The sequence below is a fragment of the Eleutherodactylus coqui genome, chromosome 8 (assembly GCF_035609145.1).
Source record: "Eleutherodactylus coqui strain aEleCoq1 chromosome 8, aEleCoq1.hap1, whole genome shotgun sequence".
NCBI classification, from domain to species: Eukaryota; Metazoa; Chordata; class Amphibia; order Anura; family Eleutherodactylidae; genus Eleutherodactylus; species Eleutherodactylus coqui.
In genome coordinates, this window is record NC_089844.1 from 137,914,461 (window position 1) to 137,926,239 (window position 11,779).

Here is an 11,779-nt window from a genome sequence, read left to right on the forward strand (position 1 = left end):
ATGTAATTTTCATACTCTATAAAAAACTACAAATCACATGGAATACTTTATTGCAGTAAACAGTACAAATAATTGCTGTAAAAAAATAAAAACATCACAGAACATGACATCATGTTCACTAAAGTGACCGATCATACAGACGGCACAAGGTCCTGTGTAACAGGAAAGAAGCGAGCATTCAATATGAAATACAGTGGCAAGAGGAGAATGCACTTTCACACAAAGTGCTCATCATTGGCAGTGGGAAATACATAGTATTCACAATTCTCAAGTTGAACAGAACAGCAATTGGGGGGGGAAGCAGGTCAGTGCCTGCAGCTTAAAGGGGCTGGAGAAAAAGAGGTATAAGGAAAAAGGGGGATTGTGGGGTTACATACTGATTTTGATGTTCCACTCACTGGCTCAGCGCGACTTCTGGAAGGCAAATAGAAAGAAGAGAGAAATTAGCATTTCCGTATGACTGCTCTGCACGATGTCAGGAAGTGGCAAGAAACAATCTATGACCCATCATTTTTAGGCCGCCTGCACACGGGCGGAAATCCCGCAGCGGGATTTCCGCTGCTCAAAGCCTGCATAGGAGTGCATTACAATACGCACTCCTATGCAGACGGCCGCGGTTTGGCCGCGCGAAATGCAAACAAACCGCGGCATGTCTTATTTTTGTGCGGAGCTCGCAGAGCCTCGCACAGATACGTCACTCACCCGGCCGCCGGCTCCGGTCTGCGCCGGTTGCCCGGCAGCCGGCACATGAAAGAGCCGGGGCCGCCTGGCGCGGGTGAGTACGCGCTCGTCCCTGCAGGCGCTCGGGTCGGGTCCCGCGGCGAGAATTCTCGACGCCGGATCCGACCCGCTCGTCTGCAGGCGGCCTTAATTACAATTTAAAAGGGTATGCATCATAGAACTATGATATGCCTTCACCTTCTGATTGCTTACCCTCACAGCATCACTTCTGGCCATCTGCCATGCCGGAGTAACAAACATTCCCTAGATCAGTGGTTGTTCCATTGTCTCGTTCTCACCACCAATCAATATTCCATATTACCAGATGGGAATACACCATTAATACGTGTTGACTTGTCACTAGGATATGGCACCAACACCCAAGCCCAAACTATGGGAACCCATGCCAAACCAAAGAACAAACAGACACAAACTGTGCTCCACGAAGATCATTTTCTGCAAACCTCAAGTAAGAATGGGCTCCTGGGGATGGCATCTAACGGATTAAAATATGCAGCGTGCACATTTCAATCTGTATAAATCCTGAATGTAAATGGGAGTGTAGAGTTGCAGGATGAAACCCATAGCGATCACACTGCTGCACGTAGACCGCTTGAGAGATCCTTATCACGTATGCTTTTAACCCCTTAGTGACAGAGCTTTTGTTCCCCATCCCTTTAAAAAAAAAACGTTACTCCTTTATTCATAGACGTCACTGTATAATGGCTTGTTTTTTTTGCTGGAAGAGTTGTATTTTTCACCGATACTATTTAATGTGCCATATAATGTACGGAAAAACTTTAAAAATTCAAAGTGGAGAGAAATATATGGGGGGGGGGGGCTTGTTTCTACGGCGCATAAACGGCAACAAAAAGGATGATAACTTTATTCTATGGGTCAGTACAAGTACTACGATACCAAACAGGTTTTTCTAGCTGTACTTGTATTTTTTTTCAAGATATTAAATTTTTGTAATCTTCTGTCTCCACCTTCTGCGCACAATAACTTTTATTTGTCCGTCGGCATAGTTGTGCAAAGGCACATTTTTTTGCGGGACGTCCTGTAGTTTCCGTTGGTGCCATTTTTGAATGCATGCAAATTTTTTCTTGGAGACAGGGTGACCAAGGAATCTGATTTCTGGCGTTTTGCCCCCTCCCCCCCCCCCCCCCCATCCAGACGACATTTACCGTGTGGGGTAAATAATGCATTACTTTGAAAGATTGGACTTTTATGGATGCGGTGATACCAAATATGTATTTTGTTTTATTATTTAGATTTTATTGTATATATGGCAAAAGGTTTTTTTTTCTTTAATTAGTAAAATTGTTATTTTTACATTTTCTTTTAGTCCTCCAAGGGGAATACAACATGCGATACTTTCCTCGCTTTTGCAGTATGATGTAATGTTATAGCATTGCATTATACTGCGATCAGGCAGTCTATCAAGCCACCCGCATGGCTCCCTGCGAAAACGGATAACAGCCCTGATCGACCGCACGGCTTGTCGGGGCTATTGCCCAGGGGTGTCAGCTGTAAGAAACAGCTGGCACCCACGATGTATGGAGGGAGATGGCCCTGGGATCTCCCTCCATAAACGTCCTGCAGCTGCAAGATGTAAAAGCACTATAGGGCCGTCACTAAGGGGTTAAAGCATCAATAAACAAAGATACAAAAGCACAACAGACACTGATCTGCCCATCAGTGGCAACACAAAATTTGCAGAACCCAAAAATGAGTGATCAGAGCTTTACTCCCTTTACTAGGCCTTTTTTGTAGTATGTTTTATTAAAAATCATATCCAGACATTCAAAGCCCATTCATTTCTATAGGTTGGAAAATGGTGCAGAAGTGTACCAATTCAGTCATAAGTTACCCTACTGACTTATTGTGTCCATGAAAGTTTCTGTATGCAGCATCATTCGTCATCAAAAGTAATGGAATCCTTGACAGAACCAACAATGCAGATGAGAATACAGACTTTACAATAGCCTTCATAACAGTATACAGCTATATACAGCGAGTGGACTTACAATACTAACCAAGCTGTACATGTAACTTCCAGATATCTACATTTCTATATAACACAGAACAGGAGAACTTACATGACATATGTTTTGGTTGCGGTTTTCACTCCTCCAATAGGGATTCTTCGAACGATGACGGATGAATTCTTGGGGATAAGTGCTGCCTCGTCCGTGTACTCTACAGTGGGCGGATAAGAGGAGTCAGAACAGATTTTTAGGAATGTTAAGGTGACAGCAGTGCATGGAAATGTAGATTCTAGGAGCTTTGTGATACAATATAAAGCAGCCTTTTAACCTGCACAGAACTACTGCAAAAGCCTCCCAACACACAAATCAGATGCTTTTCCTGTTAGAGACCAGACGACACTTAGCATAGATGACACACCAGTGTCTCTTGGCCACGCTTTTTGCATTCCTAATAAGGAGATATGTCACAGCCTGACCACAAGTCTCCTAATGCTCCAAGTTAGGGTTAGGAGACTTGTGGCGCAGCCACGGCACCTCCGTATTAGAGATGCATAAGCGTGGCCAAAATACGCTGGTGTATCACTGGCCTTAAACGGATTTCTGTGGGACTGGATGATCTAGTATGTAGTGGAGCCGTGTGAGGATCCTATAATAGATGTAGAATTGTGTTTCCCAACGGATATTTTCTAGCTCTCTAAAATGAATAGCCTTAAACCAAGCCCCTCTGGTGCAGTTAGCGCAGCCCTTATTGAAGTCTATGAAAACTACAGAAGCAGCACAGCACTGCCTGTTAATTTCCTTGACTCCCCAAGTTACAGAAACGCTGCGAAGCGCAGTGCTAGACCATTTTTCTAGCTGCCATTCACTATGAGAAGCAGTATTGCACTGAAGTGCTCAGCTGTTTTTGATAGCGACTGGCCAGGTGACCAGATCCGCAACGCAAAATGCGCACCATTTGATGTGGATTTTAACACTGATATTGGTGCAGAATTCACCCCCTCATTTGAATGCGCACACATCCAAAGTGAAGGAAATAGAAGACCCGGACGGGTAAGCAGTGTCCTTGGCTGCAGGAGGGATTGGGCTGCGGGCTATAGCATGCAGAATCTGATCCGCCCGTGGACATTAAACCTTTTGAGAAGTCTGCATGTAAAATCTGCGACAAATCTACCCCATGTGAACGTGCACCAAGGCTGTCATTGGGTACTGATAGAAACTGCTGAAGATTCATTTTCTAAGGCAGCAAGCAGAACTTCAGCTGGATACATATTTAGTGGTAGTAAGAAGCTTTACCACTTTTTCCAGCAGAATTAGAAAATACTTTCATTCTACACACAGATGAGACCAGGCGGCCATACATATTAGAAGTAGGTCGATAGTTGAACAAAAATTGGCTGGTAGACAATCATTACTGCAGATGCAGCCAGACATACATTAGTCCATATCAGCCACCACAGCTGATCAAACCGGCCGTGCACGGTCCATACCACCAGGTGACGGATGAGTGATCTTTCTGGGTACTTTTTCAAAGAAAGATTGTTCAGGGATGAAAATCTTTCACTCAAACAAAAATTTCAGACATGGCTGACGGCTTTGGAGACAATGAAACAGTCATCAGTCGGCTACAATGATTGCTCTTAGATGCATTGATAAAGTTGTTGAATTTCACCGTAATAATAGTTCATTTTCATCAACTCTAGTCCAGTGTTTCTGGGTACTTTTAATAACGCACAATAACAGGCTGTTCAGCCAGGCAAATATGTACACAGTTATCAGGGAGCCATCACTTACACCCAGGAGATAAGGGGAATCAGAACATGTGAAGTACATTCCCTCTACACAAGCCTGGAGAATTGTGCTCAGTAGGGACTCAAATATTTCACTTGTTAGAGGGGTATTACACTTCCTGCGCAGGACAGGATGGAGCAGGAAGTGTAATAGTGTGGCGCTCCCACTTCCTCTCCTTCATTGATGACAATGGGGCAGATCATCTGATGAGGCGGGGGCCCCATCCACTACTGATGGACTATCCAGCGGTTAGGTCATTAGTTAAAAAAAGAAAAAGCATAAACTACCTCTTTAACGTGATCTTCATTGTTAAATTTAAAAATAATTATAAATTTAGTAAAAACGTCCTATACTCCCCTCTCCTGCCTCCCTGCAGCTCCAATCTGCGACACTGTTTACAAGCTACTGCAGCCAAAGACCTCAGCGCAGGAAAGCAAATATCCTATTGCTGCAGCAGCCTGTGACAACCCACAGACAAGCTGACTGGAGTCAGTCCAACAGACCCAGTGAGGAAAGGAAGAGCTGCAGGAAACCAGGAGAGTATAGGACGACGTCCAAAACCAGGACTGTAGTCACAACAATGGCGGATCCTGATCAATAACCGTTAAGGATAACACACCCCAGGGTGTCTAAGTGTATTTCAATCTGCACTTTAACAGTATTCTCTGTGCAGGAAGAGGTAACAGGCAAAATAAAGTGACAAAAGGTCCGTCAAGTCCTGCGTTTCCCAAACTCCAGTCCTCACGGACCCCCAAAAGGTCATGTTGTCAGGATATCCTATAGTACGAACACCTGTGGTAATGTCTGAGGGACTGACAATCATTACATCACCTGTGCAATACTGAGCGAATCTAGAAAACATGACCAGTGGGGGTCCATGAGGAATGGCGTTTGGGAAACACTGATCCAGAGGAACGCAAAGACCTCTAATAGGCTGATGCCAAACTGTCCCATATTAGGGGAAAGGAAATTCCTGACCTCAAATCTGGTAATCAGACTACATCCATTTATGAACAAGACAGACAACTGCTCTGGGTCAACACAAAGGGTCTCAATGAGGCGAGGTTTTCATCAGCAGGTGGTCACAGCGTATCACGTGCTGTACCAATCTTCCATAGGCTGCCATGTTACCGCTCAAACGAACTGCACAAAATGTTTATATACCAAATTAGTGCATGGCGGTCAGCAGCATGCAGAAAATATGCTATGTCATTGCAAACTTGCTGCGTGCCACGTGTTTCAGGGGCGGCACGCAGCAAATAGCCGACTGAGCCCGGCCTAAAGCTAACAGTTCTAAAACAAAGGAGGGTAGCACCACCCACCGACAAGGAGCCTCACTGTATATAATCTCCACAAATGGCACTTTTCATTATAAACATAATAACTAACAGAAAAAAAACAGTATTAAACCACCCAAAAACATGAGCAAGTGGTGCCAGCTATCCCATACAACCAACCCTGAATATAAACCACCACTACAAAAACAAACTGGTAGCCTGCACTGGCAAACTATTGGGGGACCCCACTTAAAACAATGTCTTAAAATGCCCACTCTAGCAAAAAAAAAAAAACAAAAAAAAAAAAAACACATGCATTTTTTCATCTCTGCCCTCTCACCCGATTATTGCCCCTCACACTCTCAAGGTCTTCTCTGTGTATTGCAGCCACTTCCGTGTAGCCAAATAAATCTAAGCTTGTAAGAATTGAGATCACAATACCCACCTGAGGGGGAAGAGATTCAGATAGGAAACAACAACCAAGGATGCCTGTTGCCCTCATGGGTGTTTTATTTTGAAATGCTGCAGCGTTTCAGAATAAAACCCCCATGGGGTAACCAGCATCCCTGTCCAGGGTTCAGGCAGCATGAAACTAATGAAAGAATCCCTTGAAAAGGAATTCTCATCTCAGAGGATGACCCCCATCCTGCCGGTCCCCACATCCAGGACTAGATGGGTGGCCCAGTTAACAGAAACAGCCAAGCAAGCTGCGGTTCTGCAACCTGTGAGAAGCAGCAACAGTGCGTCTCGCTATGCTTCACCCCTTACGTAACTCTTTTAGGGGTAGTATTTTGGGCTCAGGTTTCCATTAACCAGCCACCTCTCACACCCTGGATGCAGTAACAAGCAGCGCGGGGTCAACTTCTGAGATACAATTACACCCATGAGGCTACTTTCACATAGTTTCTCCTCTCCAGCACTGGTTCCATTCTGCAAGGGACGAAAGCCAACACGGGGCACCACAGGGGAGAATATGAGAGACTGTTTTAGTCTCTTATTTCACAGTTTCCATCCCTGTCTGTACACTGGATAGAAGAGCACCGGCCTCAGCACTTTATCCAGTGTAATAGGCTGATCCTGATGTAAACTATGTGACAGGGAGACTAAAGAGGTCCCCTCCATATCACATCTTCTCCCCTATGGTGCGGTCCTGGTTTTCAATCCCATGCAGTTTTCTGCATGGAGACAGACACTGTAGCAGAACCCGCCTAAAGACCCTCTTACACAGAACGGTTGTTCAGAAAACAAAAACATTGGATTGTGTGAATTTGAACGATAATCTTTCAATATAAACCCGACCAAAGACTAAATAAATTTGTTTGCTGCTCGTCAGTCCACTTTATGCAGACCTAAAAATCACTGTTCGCAACTCATTACCTGCGGTTGCTCACATTCACTGGTACAGCGGCGCCCTGAATGATCTAGACATGTAAGCAATCATTTGCTCAGGCAACCGTGTAAATGAACCCCAAGTCAGCTGTATTCTCACTAAAATATAACACCCAGATAAGTGTGCATATATAGCCAGTCTCATCACCGCCATAGAAAACAAAGGATAACCGTACAAGCAGATTTATCAAAAGTACTGCAAGTGTAAATGGCGCAGCTGCCTATAGCATCCCATCACATTTTCTAAAGGGTTTGTCGAGAAGGAGCCAGCATCCGATCAGTTGCTATGGGTAACTGCTCCACATCTACTACAACATCCAAAATAAAAGTAGCCACAATCATTTGAGTTGTTAGATTTGTTAGGCTGGGTTCCCATGAGATGGAAACCCTGCTGAAATCTTGCGGCTTGGCCATACCGTAAAGCTGCTAGATTTCCGCGGGAGAGCCACAGCTTCAAAACCCACAGCATTTCGCCGGTGGTTTTGGAGCGTTCAGCCGCCAGCATTCCGTTGCAGAATTCTCTCCCCATGGAGAGGAATGAGTCCAAAGCAGTAGGGAAAAAAATTCCATCAATTCCGCGCCACATCGCCGGTTCTGCCTGGCTTTGCCACCCTGTGTCAACGGGATTTTTGCAAAATCTCGTCCACGTGGTTGGCTAATCCCGGAATTAAGAGACGCAGGTGGATTTGCTGCATAGAAATTCCACAGCAAATCTGTCCCATGTGAACCCACCCTTTAGGAGCAATTGCAGCTAATCTGACCAGACTTCAGATCTGACTCTTCCTGTTCCTTTGTCCCTATACAGCACCAAACTGATGTCACCAATGCTTACCACAGGATAACTCCTAAACGGAGCCTGGCATCAAGTTTTTGTAATGCAATCTATGATAAACCTGCTAATGAGATTTCCTTATTGCTAATTAGTTCTGCAATACATGCTCCGCTACATTTACAATCTGCTTTTGAAGTTCCCCAGCGCTGTATTAAAATTAGTCGAGTCAGTTCCCCCTCAGCGCTGTGCCAGGCACGCCCGTTCTTGATTGGCATGCATACAGATTTCTCTTCACTGTAATGTTGCGTAGGTGTCGTACATTTGCATATCTCAGCCCTCCCTTACTACCCGTGACCCAAGCGGCCTGCTGCACCTTCACGATTGTTACTCCCAGTCATCAGACCTCGGAAGCAGCTGAAGTAACGATTCTCAAGGTGCATGCGCAGTATGCTGGTGAAGTTACAGCTAGTCAAGGAGAGCTGAGGTACGGACAGGATTTGATACGGCACCTGCGCAGGATTACAGCGAAGAAGAGAAATCAGTATGTATGCCAATCAAGAACAGAGGTGTACCTGGCACAGCGTGGGAAAACTTCAAACACAGGTTGTAAAGGTACCTGGGATGCATTACAAAACTTAAAGCCTTTTTCTACATTTTGGCATGTCTTAGAACACCCCTTTAATTTTAGTTAAAAGTCAGTATCTAAAAGTTAATCCAATGAAACATTCCACAATTATACAGACCCATCCAAGAATACATTTCTAGTAAGGATCTTTTGAAACGGCGATTTTACATCCATGGCTGTTATCTATCCTCTATGCAGGACAGAAACTGTGTTTAAAGGGGTTTTCCAGGCATTTAAGCCCTCCTGCAGTATTAATGACGTATCCTCAGGATAGACCATCAATAGTTAATTTGTGAGGTCCACCACTCGGGACCTCGAGCAGTCAGCTGATATCAGCCCCCACACTCACTGCAGCCGGCCGGATGTTGACAGTTCTGTGCACATTGGAGTCGGAGCTGGAAATGGAATACAAGGTATAGCTCCAATTGAAATCATATACCTATTGCACTTTCAGCTCCCATCCCAATTCGGGATTAGAGGGTGAAGATCAGATGATCACTGGGGGTCCTAAGCGGCAAACCCTTAATGATCCACAACTGATGGCCTATCCTGAGGTTGTCAATGCTGCAAGGGGTTGAATGCCCCAAATACCCCTTTAATATGCGAGACAGACCTCGTTTCCCATCCAGTCTTTCCACATCATTTTTTTACACTGCAGCTCTGAGGCCATGAAATGGAGACCTCCACTATTATTATTAAACACTGGATCACAAAAGTACAATGTAAAAAGAGCCCAACAGGAAACTGTCTAGGTCTCCGTCATACATACTGAACCCTACGGTTTCTTTGATATGCAAATTTCTGCACAGAAGACGGAAACTTGAGACAGTGATGCTGCATGTAAAACGATCTGAAAAAAGCCTTAGTGATCGATCAGATTGTCAAGAACATCCAGCAATACCCAGATATTTTCCAGATTTGAATAAGCATTAACAGAGAATATCTATCCATATCTATAGTATACACACACATTGTAAAGAGGAAAAATAAAATCAAGCACCTAGAAGTTGTCATTTTGCTGCAAGACTCCGCATGCAGTTACATCTCAGGCAGATATGAGTTGTGGGGCGATTAGATGAACGGTCTTGTCACCGGAGGCCCTAAAAGTGGTTCCCCTCTTGGCCTATAAAAGGCTCAGCAGTTCCTCGTGTGTAGTGACCTCTTCTGCTTGTGTAGAGCTTGCTGGCCACTAGACGTCTCTATGACGCAGAGAAGAGAGGTCACCCCGTTAACAGGGTTTGAGAGAGGCGCATTATTGGGATGTGAGCCCCCAGGCCCACCTGTATCACATCTTGTATCCAAGCTAGAGGTGGTACAACAGGGTACTAGAGCCCTCATGCCCGCCCATATCACATCTTGTATCCAAGCTAGAGGTGGTACAACAGGGTACTAAAGCCCTCATGCCTGCCCATATCACATCTTGTATCCAAGCTAGAGAAGGTGCAACAGGGTACTAGAGCCTCCATGCCCACCTGTATCACATCTTGTATCCAAGCTAAAGGCGGTACAACAGGGTCCTAGAGCCCCCAGGCCCACCTGTATCACATCTTGTATCCAAGCTAGAGGCGGTACAACAGACTACTAGAGCCTCCCTCCATGTGGTCAGTTTTCCACAATAAATTCTTTTTGCTCTTATATGGTAATTACTTATATCAGTGTTACAATCAGAGAAAATTTCATTCAATTCTGACTTCTAGGTGCTTTATTTTTTATTTTACAATGAGAGTGCATATACACACCCAACGACTGAAGCCACTATTATACCGGCAGTCAGCCCCCCTACAGATCAGACGTATAAGGCTTCATTAACATCTGCAACGCAGATTTCCATTAAGACAGTGGACAAAATAGCGCTACATGCTGCCCCATTTCATCCTGTAATCCGCCAGAGGCCATAATGGGAGCCGAACGGCCCATCCGCTCCTACAGGGTGGGACACGGAAAACTAGGGCGGCACCACACTTACGTACGCTGGTTCAAGGAAATTCTATCTTGGCTGCCGGTAACAACCAACCACAGCTTTCATGTCTTATAGTGCTGAGGTAAAAAGAAAGCTGCACTGTGATTGGTTGTTATGGGCAACAAGTTACTTTTCAAGTTTTTATACTAGTGCGGCGCCGGCCTACTTTTCTGTGGCCCCTTTATTATGGGCACAGCGATCCCCCTGGAGCAAGAAAGCAGAATTTGCAGCACAGATGTGACCGCCGTGGTTCCCCCGACCCTGTACATCGTCACTACTGCGCGGGACGGGATTACCTTCCTGGGTCTGCGCGTTGGTGATCTGCAGGTCGCAGTCGGCCGCCTTCAGCCTCTCCCGCCCCATGATCTGCTTCTTCAGGTCGGCCAGGGAGATGTGCAGCCCATCGAAGGTCACCGTGTCGTAGTTGAGTTTGGAGGAGAACTTATAGTGCACACACGACATGTTATTATCATATATAGGGTCATGTACAGAGAACAGCACACACAGCCAGCAGCCACACAGCACACACACAGCGGCCTCAGCACACCGCGGACACTGCGCCAGGGAGCAGGAGAGGAGCCATGGGGCGCTCACTCCCCACCACCCGGCCCCCACAGTCCTCCACACAGTCCCTCACAAGAAGTCCACCAGTCCCGAAGGATTCCCGCACAGTCCGTGAACGGACGCCTCAGTCCTCACAGGCCAAGTCCGTACAAGTCCTTCCAGGTGAAGAAACGGGTCCCTCCTGGGCCTCGGACACAATACAAAGAGGGCTGCGGCCTAATGCGGCTCCACCGCAGTCCCAGGCACGCGCAGCCGACAACAGACACAACCCGCGTCCGGATACACAAATAACGACAATCCCGAGTCCTTCGGTCTCCGTTACACGCCGCCTCCTCGTCGTGGTCGTCGTCTTCCTCGCCTTGTTGTTGTTCTTCTCTTCCTCCTCACGGCGGATAATGGCGGAATGACCGTGTCTCTCACACTTCACGGGGTTTCCAGGCAGCTCAGCGAGGGCGACGTCCTTGCGTCAGAGCCAAATGGGCGGGGAGAAGGACGCGGCACGTAAGGCGGGCGTAAACCCTCACGGCGGCCATTTGAAATGTTGGCAGTTACAGGCTTTGTTGTAGTCAAGCGTACTAGCAGAGTCACGTGACGCGTCATGCCTGCAGAGCGGGAACTGCAGGATGGTGACCATGGCAACCGAGGGCATGAAGGATATAGGGGGGTTTTATACCTCCAAACAGTTGTCTGAAA

General features: G+C 46.1%; 1 protein-coding gene across 2 annotated transcripts in view; it reads right to left on the bottom strand.

Moving 5' to 3' along the window:
* Positions 1–11,550, bottom strand: part of RBBP6 (RB binding protein 6, ubiquitin ligase) — a 51,506-nt gene extending 39,956 nt beyond the window's left edge. For both annotated transcript variants that reach the window (XM_066576540.1, XM_066576539.1), the window contains exons 1-3: positions 10,819–11,550; positions 2,823–2,922; positions 378–414 (exon numbers count right to left, since the gene is read on the bottom strand). In XM_066576540.1, the coding sequence (XP_066432637.1) occupies positions 378–414; positions 2,823–2,922; positions 10,819–10,984 (303 nt within the window). In that variant the 5' untranslated portion in view covers positions 10,985–11,550. The remainder of the gene's footprint in view (positions 1–377; positions 415–2,822; positions 2,923–10,818) is intronic.
* Between the last annotated feature and the right edge of the window lie 229 nt (positions 11,551–11,779).